This window comes from Mercenaria mercenaria, chromosome 3 (assembly GCF_021730395.1).
Source record: "Mercenaria mercenaria strain notata chromosome 3, MADL_Memer_1, whole genome shotgun sequence".
Classification (NCBI taxonomy): Eukaryota; Metazoa; Mollusca; class Bivalvia; order Venerida; family Veneridae; genus Mercenaria; species Mercenaria mercenaria.
The window spans coordinates 51,920,216-51,930,829 of NC_069363.1; the positions used below are offsets into that span (position 1 = coordinate 51,920,216).

General features: G+C 35.2%; 1 protein-coding gene across 1 annotated transcript; it reads left to right on the forward strand.

The window, feature by feature from the left end:
* The first annotated feature begins 542 nt into the window (after nucleotides 1-542).
* On the forward strand, nucleotides 543-8,758 carry LOC123523496 (uncharacterized). The gene is made up of 5 exons (XM_053538488.1): nucleotides 543-709; nucleotides 1,027-1,152; nucleotides 1,474-1,602; nucleotides 7,021-7,039; nucleotides 7,260-8,758. The coding sequence occupies exons 1-5, from the start codon at nucleotides 652-654 to the stop codon at nucleotides 7,432-7,434; spliced, it is 507 nt and encodes a 168-aa protein (XP_053394463.1). The 5' UTR covers nucleotides 543-651; the 3' UTR covers nucleotides 7,435-8,758.
* The last annotated feature ends 1,856 nt before the right edge of the window (nucleotides 8,759-10,614 follow it).

The following is a 10,614-nucleotide window of genomic DNA, read 5'->3' on the forward strand; positions in this document are numbered from 1 at the left end:
TGAAAATAGCAATATCGTAAATCCAACTATACAGAAAGATGAATGTGAATAGGTCATCTTCAGATCTTCGTTTAGAAGATCAAGTACTTTAGTCAGATTGCACAAGGACCACAATGGAATGATTTCTATCTCTTTTTTTTTTGTGTGTCATAGTATATGACATATCTTTATTTAACACGCATGCTTGTTCATTGTTATCTCTATGTTGTTATATATATTGCCATGAATATGTACATTGTACAAAGAAATAAGTCTATCTATCTAACACAGCATAGGCATTTGGAGCAACTCCCTACACAGCCGGTAAAGAAGACTTCCGAATTGGCACAAAGATTTCTTCATATAAAAAACACGCGTTATATTTCATACTGGCGTATCTTTTCATTGTTTGTCTGATTTCATAAGTTCTCTCAGCACGTTATATTGTTAGGGACCTTTCTTATTAATTCTAGAATGTAGTAAGGCAACGGCGACTTCCGAAAGCGCGAATAAGTTGAAAGAAATTGTAATTCAGAACGTTGTGAATTTTTTGTTTTAGTGAATGGAAACTATAATACATGGTCAAGTTGGTCCATTTGTACACTTACGTGTGGGTCTGGGATTCAAACCCGTGCACGAGTTTGTAACAACCCAACACCTGTACACGGGGGAATGGATTGTATAGGAGAAGATACGGAAATGCAGTCATGTAACAATGAAGTCTGTCCAGGTATGTGTTAACTATTTATATGTAGTTTGGACGTTTCTCTTCGAACTTTATCTGTAATTATGTTTTTACTTTGGTGCAAACTTTAGTTAAAATACGACTCTCAAATGTAGATAGTATACGTTTCATTTGCATTAAGTCAAGTCTAGTAAGTCACACGATTTTAGTAGTTCTTCAAGTGACACGAAGATGTAAGATAAACATAATAAATAAAATGTGGTTTCTTTTTCTGGTGTATTTTACTTAGATTTCAATGGATTAGCACTGAGCATATGTAAAACTAATAAAACATTGTTTTGCGTACATTTACCATGCAACAGTCATACCTTACGGACAAGGATGTAAACTCAACAGCGACAAGTGTGAGGGTGAAAATATAGAGTGTTCTCGTGGGAAATGTCGCTGTACAGCACATCATTATCATGATGGGGATACATGTATTTCTAGTAAGTGTTGTTGATAACACGTATAATTACTCCAAACAAAATTAGTGTAAGACTATAAACAGTTTTATACCTAAATATAGCAATTGTTTTACGCTATATGTAGTAATTGAATTGATCAACAAGTAAGCATAAATACATTTAAACAGTCTGATTATATGTCCGATCTGATTAAAATCAGTACAACCATTTATATGTCTATATAAATACTAGTTTAGCAATGATAGAAATTGTAACGTGCAGTATTACATTCAACAGATTTGTAACAAAATATGAAGACACCCTGTCAATTGAAGAATGGTTTAATCTAAATATTTCTTCCAGAAACAAGCATTTACCCTTCGACCGACAGAGTTACAATTATTGTAGGAAGCGTTTCTGGTGTCATAATAATCATCTTGGCAGTTTTCGCCATCTTCATTACAGTGTTATACAGACGGAAAGCCAATAAAGGTAATGATAAGTTCTAATGGAAAATAGACACCTGTAAATCTATTGAAAAAGGACAGTCTTGGTTTATATATTCAGCTGGCAAGATATTTTGAGAAGGCAAATGACTGTCCTAGACTTTGTTTACTGAACACTTTAACACGTTTATTCATTATGGTTTGACATTAAGTTTCAAAAATATATATAAAGGATTTCTATAACTCGAATCAAAATGCAGTGCTAAACAGCCGGTTAACATCCTAATATAGTATTAAAGACTTGTAGACTCTCATGCACATTTGAGTGGAGGGGGATTTGATTACCTTCATTCATATAGAACTGATATATAATTTTATCCTGACTTAGCGAAAAAATGTAGTGAAAATCGGAATCAGATATTTGTAGGAATCCATGTATAATGTAGATTTTGTTCATCATTTCAAAAACGACCGTTTCGAAATACTTTTGGTTTCATTCTTTATGCCGATATAGTGCGATCAATTCGTAACAGAAAATGCCAAAATACTTCAGAAAATGGGAAAAGCACCAAAATTGGCACAGCTATTTATTAAAGCATTAAAAACATTTTTTTCATGGGACCCATTTGATATCTGTCAAGATGGCCGATATGGCGGCCATTTTCCAAAATGGCCGCCAAAACTCAATATTTACCTTAGAAGATTCTAATGAAAGGTCATTATATTTACATTCACCCCCAAAATGCACTAACTATAAATGTATATAATAAAATAAATCCTAAATTTGCATCAAATGCAAAAATAACAATTCAAATGATGTTAGTTTCTTTCTGTTTCCATGGTAACGGCAAAAATCTAACCTTTAAAACTTAGTTTAATATTATCATTGTGTAGTTTTCATATTTTAAAGAATATTTTGTTTTAATATATGTAATTTATATTATTTCACTTGAATTCCCTCCACAGCAGCATATTGAAACATTGTTGTTATTCCCTTACCAGTATTTAGCCAGATGGGGCTTATGGGTTGCCCCTGTATGCATGTCAATACGTCAGCCATACAGAGTGGGATACTAATAACTTTGAAACTACAGCAGAATTTTTCATGATACATGGTACATGGATAGATGGCAATGCAGAGAATGCCAATGTCATTTAAATTTGTTCCTATGGCAACAAATAGTGCACGAATATGACACAAAGTGTCATCCTGCATTTCTTCAAAACAAGGAGAGATTGTTTAGTTTATACATAATTTATTTTAGGTCGATTGTGAAGGAAGTTCTACAACTTATATTAATCACTCTCGACACCTCATTCCTGATGGAATCCATCGCCACGAGGGTATGAGAGAAGAGGCCAGTTTCTGCCCTTTTAATGCTGAGCGCCAAGCAAGGGAGCCACTGGTACCATTTTTCACGTCTTTGGTATGACGCGGCCGGGAATCGAACCCACGACCTCCCGCACTCGAAGCGGACGCTCTACCACTAGGCTATCGAGGCGGTTAGAGATTGTTTCTTGAGAAATTTTACAGAGGGACAAATTGAGAACATGCTTGTTATCTTATTTTCTCTTCTTGTACATCATTTTGTCCGTCTGTATGTCGGTCCATCATTTGCAAATGGCGGATTCTTCAATAACTTCAAAATTGCAAATTCTAAAGACTTCTTTATGAAACCTTGTTTATAGATGGTAAGTAATATGGAGAATCAATCTGACTCAAGTACTTGATCTTCTAAACGAAGATCTGAGAACGACCCATTCACATTCGTCTTCTGTATATTTTGGATTTCCAGTATTGCTATTTTTATTTTATCCAATCAGACGACTTGTTCGAATGTCAAAGAGTAAGAAAAATGTGCAGTCATTCCAGGGCTCGAACCCGGGACCCCTCGCTTACAAAGCAAGTGGCCTACCGACTGAGCTAACCGGCTATCTGGTACATTATGACATAAAAATTGTAAATATCAAAAGTCAAGGCTACAGGTAGATTTGCAAGATGTTGTAAGTTAGGCTCTGATTGGCTAGCGAAAGGGTCGTCAGAACGAGGCAATGAATAGGTCGTTCTCAGATCCTATGCGTAGCGTAATAGGATATGTACTTTAGTCAGATTGTATGGAGAATGTGAAGGTCAATTAACTTAGTTGCTATATAAAATTGTAGTTTCTTTGACACCAAGTACGACAACTACCCCTTTCAGTTTGGGACTTCGAAATGCAAGAATAGATTATAGCGACGGGCTAGTAGGATCAAATGAAACAATGTTCCTTATTATGCACCCGCAGTCACAATGTCTGCGTAATAAATTGCTAACTGTGTAACAAAGAAGAGTGAGGCTGAAAATATAAAAGTTGCTTTCATGGACAACACTTAGTAACTATTCTGTGAAATATATTACTCTGAACAGTGAGCTGAAATCTGAAATAAGGTACATGTCAGATACTCTTGTCAGTACACACAAGCACGAGATTGTCGACAACTTTAGTTAACTTGCATAAGGCAGTGCAGAGCATTTCAGCACGTTTGACAAATTACGTCTTCCTCGACAGACTTTATCGAGGTTGCAAATGCACTTGAGGAGCTATCGGTACGAGACTCGGGTACTTGAGACAAAAACTATTGGAAAGGTTCCAATATATCAAAGATCTCTCTGGTCAGCCTTATTATCTTGACTAGGAATTTTAGGAAAGTGATAGAACACCCGACACCCATATGTGCCCGACCTAATGGGCAACCTTTTTTAGTATGTTCAAGACGTGTAGCAGACGATGCAGGAATGCACATTATAGCCCTAATCTATATGTGAACAGATGGTTGATCAAGCTACTTGACATGTTTTGCTGTAAAGAAGAGTATTGAAAGCCTCCATTTATACCCCAGAAATATAATACGAACAGTTTGCTTGTAGGAAGATGTAGAAAATGCATTTAAAAGCTTGTTTCCCACCGGTAAGCACGAGCTGTACTGGTTAGTTTTGTTTGACAAGACAGTGTTATTCTTACATTGGACTGCTTAACTGGAAGTATAAATGGTAATATTTGTCGTCTTAAAACTAGTAATTTAAATTGGTATTAAAATTGTGTTTCGAATGTACCTGTGCTCATTAGAAAAATCCTCAAGTACTGACATTTAATTTAATTTTAATTTCAGTGAAATGTCCAGAAATTAGATATTAAGCACATTTTTCTTGTAGAAATGATAGATTCTGCTCTTAATTTATACCCCCGTTACACTCAGCCACGTTCCACTACGTCGTAAAAAACTAGCAAGGACGCAGTAAAGAACTTGTACAATGTAGAAGAAAAACAGTAGACTCTGATAAGAACATGATAATTAATAATTATGGTCTCCATGAGTGTAGAGAACGCGGTCGAATTTTGGACATGTTCAAAACAAATGTAGTGAGAACGCGGTCTAATCAGGAAGCAGGAAGGACTTAGTAATGATTAACTAAAACCTAGTAGGACATAGTACAAGCGTGGTGCGGACGGGAAAGGCTGCATGGCGTGCTCACTGCGCTGTCATTGGGTTATCATTGCATTCTTGCTACGTCAATGAAGTTCTTACTACAAAATCATCTACGCTGTGTGCTATGACCATGCTACGTGCATGCCACATTGTAGTATACCGCATAAGGTTATTAATACGTTCTTTCGGTTCTTAACACATCTATGTCACGTTTGCAGCAGGTTCTCGCCATGATTGGTTCAGATTCTGAAAATTAAGTATGAATACTGGATCCAATTCCCAATCACTTCGTTTTCAATCAGCAGTGGGTATCGAACATCATCAGGAATTGCCACATAATCATGGACTCAGCAGCAGTGGCAGCTTGTAGTGGACTTTTGGACCTCCGTATATCCTTCACACTGCTTTTGCTTATTCCACCGCAGTCTCTCTATAAGACTGCTCTTTTTTCTTCATTGGGGCGTTGGGGTGGGGTGTGGGGTTGTCGTTTATTGTAATTTATGGTTGTTGAGTGTAGATGCGGACACAATTATGTCAATATAACTTGCAGAAGGAATGGAAAAAAAGAGGCGCATGGCGTAGTATTTATAAGTAGCCAATGAATGCAGTGAAAAGGTGATAAGCGTATGGTTAAAGCATGGTAAGCGAGAGGTGCAATCTGACTGATCGTACTAAGAATGTAGTAAGAACACACTGGACGTGAAGAAGCGCGTGGTAAGAAAATTAGTGTAAACGTGTTAGACGCCGTGAGAACCTGGCAAGGATGTTAAAAGCTCGCAGTATGAACTTTAGAACTGCACATTTTTCGAGTTTGATCCCCGTCCCCACCGCGTCAAAATTTTCAGGAAGCAGTATGATCTTTATGGTCTTTGCCTGAGAGTGATCAGGGCATTAGTGACTGTACATTATATGCTTATGACATTAAACTATAAAACCATTGTTATGGCACAATGTGCTACAATTTGACAAAAACAGAATATTACAGGGACATGCAAATGTAAATTTGATTACGCTGATCAACCGGCAATGACTTTTTCCCAAAGAAATCATGATGATCTGACAGGCCAGGGATGTTCACATGGTCTATCACACTAACATAATGAATGAATTATATAGTTTTATTAAGTGTCATTAGTTCTCTTAGTGTAAATAAATTGAAATGAATACAGCAACACTTACAAATTCTGAGTCACGAAAACTAATGACAAAGTGAAACACATGTCATTTATTCACTAATACACATTACAGACTAAAACTTCGTTTGCTCAAACTCTGATAATTCGAACACCTATCTTCAATTAATCTATCGTCAGGTCCCAAACAAATTCCTTTATAATATATTTTTCGATCACTCATACTACCGATAATTCGAATAAATTTAGTCGGTCCTGATTGGTTCCAGTTACCGAAGTTCGAATGTATTTATAATTAATTAATTTACAATTGTTGTAAAGTTCTGCACAGGACTGTTGCCATTTTAAACATTCTTGATATGCCATTTACCATTATATACTTAATTTTGATTCATTATAAATGCATTATGACTTTTCTTCTGCTTAATAGCACATTTTATCCAAGGGAGACAACTTTTTCATTTTTGTTGGAAGAGCGGTATTTTTGTTAATATAATGTTTGGATTTATTCAGGCAGGTGGTTTTAGCTTATAATACTGATGACTGTAAGTGTCAATAGAAATTTTATATATAATATTATGTATTTTTGAAAATATATACATATATGACGGCCATCTTGGATTTTTCGGCCATATTGGATTTTTCGGAGTGGGTCTCATGCTCATTTTTAGTATTTTGCCCTTAAGTAGTTATGTACCAAGTTTCATGCTTTTCCCATTTTCTGAAGTATTTTTACACCATTTTACTGTACTAATAACAAAATATTTGTCAATAAGTTAATGAATTCACTTGATTACTGCTATTGTCGTTTTGAAAAACTATCACCAGTTTGTAACATGTTTTTTGTATCTTTTGTCTTTCAGAGTTGACACGTAATGAAAGGTATGTCGTTATTGCAGCTGTACGTAGGACTGGATGTATAAAGGCGTTATATAAAGTGTACATTTTACTTAATTAAATATGAATATTCCATAAAATAAAAAGGATTTTAACAAATTTTATTTCTTTGTAAGCGACGTTATTCCCTTTATTAAGTAATCACTATATACCAAGTAATGTTATCCATTTTCGAGTAAGTAATTCTACGTTGCTAACCTTGCAGACCATCAAATCCAGTTTATTACAACACGGATACCTCCGAATTTAAAGTTATATCAACGGCTGTCGTAAAAAAAAACGTCTCCAGGGAAGGCAGCACTAATGAAAGTCAGTACACTAGCTTGGATAGCGACCTCAAGGACACAGGTTCACCATATGATGTTATTAAAGTTAATTAAGACGAAATTGAACTTTGACATGTTGTTAGACACTAAACTATGGAAGCACAAAACGCAACCATGCAAAGCGAAGCCATATAATTTTGATTATAAACTGATTAAAAATTTGCATTGAGACTTGGCGTGCCTCTTTAGAAAACAGAAAGCAAAAACGGAGTAATTAGCGTTTTGTTGAAAAAGGCACATTTTATCATGTAATGTCTGAGGCGAGCGTAGATCTAATAACATTATTACTTTATTTTTTCAATGCAACAGCTATTTTGATAATAATATATATTGCGATTTTAGACGATGCTAGGGGCAATATTTCATTATATCTCAAGAACAAACCCGGTCTGACTGGGCTTGTACAAAAACCTGGAGTGGAGTGAAATGGAGCTGAATCATAGAGTATGGTCTTGGGGTAGAATTTGGGAGTGGAGGTATGGAGAGAGAACAATTGACTTTTAAATGCAAACATATCTTTAAAAAAATATTTTAAAAAGTTGGATTACAGTATATTTCAACAAATACATGTGTCAGTCTAAGGAAAATGAACACATTTGCTTTTTATGACGTCTGAAGACAATAAGGAGGGGTTTTAGAGCATTTACCAGGTTAATGATTCCTGTTGTCGATATAGTTTGTTTGTGTGTTTGTTTGTTTTGGGTTGAACGCCGTTTTTCAACAGTATTTCAGTTATGTAACCGCAGGCAGTTAACCTAACCAGTGTTTCTGGATTCTGTACCAGTACAAACCTGTTCTTTGCAAGTAACTGCAAACTAACCAACATGAATCAGAGGTGAAGGACGAATGATTTCAGACAAAATGTCTGTTATCAAATCGTCACGGAGAACATACACCTCGTCCGGGGATCGAACTCCCGACCCCGCGATCCATAGATCTACGCTCTCCCTACTGAGCTAAGCGGGCGGGTTATGTCGATAGAACAGTTTAATTGGATGGCAGATGTATGATCTAATATGTCAACAATACACATGATTTTATCATCCCGGAACATTAATTACTCTCTAGAGGTCACTTATAACACTACTGATTTTTGGTATTTAGAACCATATATTTTGCCGTACTTTTTACGTACCATTAACCATGTGTACATATTTTCGCTTTAATCTACCCATACAGTATTATAGTTAAAATTCCCTGTTTTCCTAAATAATATCAATCTATGTTGATCCTGTTTTATCCTAAGAAATATTAGTGTTTGAAATTTAATAACCCACACTCAAGTTACTACTCTAAGACTCCACTCAAAAATTTAACATCAGCACTCCACTCCAGGATTCCAATCCACGACCCCACTCCAACATTCCACTCCAGATTATATATATATATATATATATATATATATATATATATATATATATATATATATATATATATATATACCGTCAATCTGAGTCTGCTATTATTTTACACATTTGTGTCCTATATTTCAAATAGAGAATAATAGGTTAGTGCTGTAGATGAGAAAGTTTATCTGGCGAGGTGGAGGAGGTTATCGGGTGAGCCGAAGGCGAACCTGATAACGTCCGGAGCCGAGCCAGATAAACTTTCTCCATCTTAGGCACTAACCTATTATTCTATTTATCTTGTCATTACTTCATTTTTCGATATTTGGCAATTTATTTTACAAAAATAAGTGTGCGACAACCGTTTTAATGACGTCATATTCGTAACGACGTCACTTATATAATGACGTAATCACCGACAAAATCGCAATAACTTCTTCGTTTTTGAATAAAAACTCATTATTTGACCACTCATTTTCTTAGTTCGGACATTTCCAACACAATGGTGATGGTTTCAACGCAAAATTTCTTATGACAACAATATCGATCATAAGGTCACATGATCAACTGACCGTATATCACTGGTCACGTGTCAACTGACGTTATATCAAGAAAGATATACGGCATCCTGATATCGGGTCGAAAATACTGCAAGTGACAGAATAAAGGGGTCTTCATGGTCAGTATAATCAGAGTTGCTATATTTTGACCTTTCAGATCGTTCAGCACGATATTTATGCTGTGTTAATGGTATGCTAAGCATATTACATTAACAGCTAAGTTAAATGTTGCACCAGCAGCTAATATTCGTGTTTACGCAATTGTATTGTATGAGGAAACAGTTGAAATAAAAACTATTGGAAATGAACTTGTTAATGTTTAAATAAAATTAAATTAAAATATCACCATATCTTACACCTAATCAAAGAAAGCAACTAGTAGGATCTGGAGTGATTAAATTAACACAAAAACAGAGACAAAATGGTGGCTTTTTGGGTATGCTGGCCACTAGTCTATGGATACCTTTGATTACATCTTTGTTAAGCGATAAAGGTATACAGATTGATTCTCAACGGAGACCTTACAGACGAATTCCTATAGTAAAAAAAATAAAATTTATAAACAAACCAATATCTAACTTTGAAATTGAACAATGGGTTAAACAACTCGGTATAACAAACTTTAGGGGTGTATTTAGTAGAAATAATTTACCAAAATCAAAGTTGAATAATGAATGTGGAATTATAAATTTGGACGACTCTGTTGGGTCTGGAACACATTGGGTATGTTATGTAAATAAAATATATTTTGACCCGTTCGGACTTCCTCCATCAAAAGAAGTAATTAAATATATACCCGGAGTCAAGTATAACAACATACAATATCAAGACAAAACAAGTACGCTCTTTGGATATTATTGTTTATTTTTCATAAAAATGTTACAAGGTGGTATAAACATTTATGATTTATTGTATAAAACACTGAGAGTAAACAATGTAAAACATAATGAACAAACAATCACTTCCTATTTCATGTTTCATTAACTAACATTGATATCCTGTAGAAATTGTAAAACAATCCTACGCATAATGTATTCGGTAAAACTTTTTTTATTTGATCAAAGGGACAAAACTCAACACGGCTTAACTTATATAGTAACTAAAATCAGGAACATTAATTCTCACCAGTGAGAATCATTCTTGCGGTGAGAATTGCCACGCTGGCAAAAATGATAGTTAAGTTCCACGTTGGCAAACATGACGCGGGCGGTTATTGATTTCTCCCTAGAGAGAATAATTCTCACCGGGGAGAATTGCCACGCTGGCAAAAATGACGCGGACGGTTATTGGTTTCTCACTAGAGAGAATTAATGATAGTGTGTAAAGTT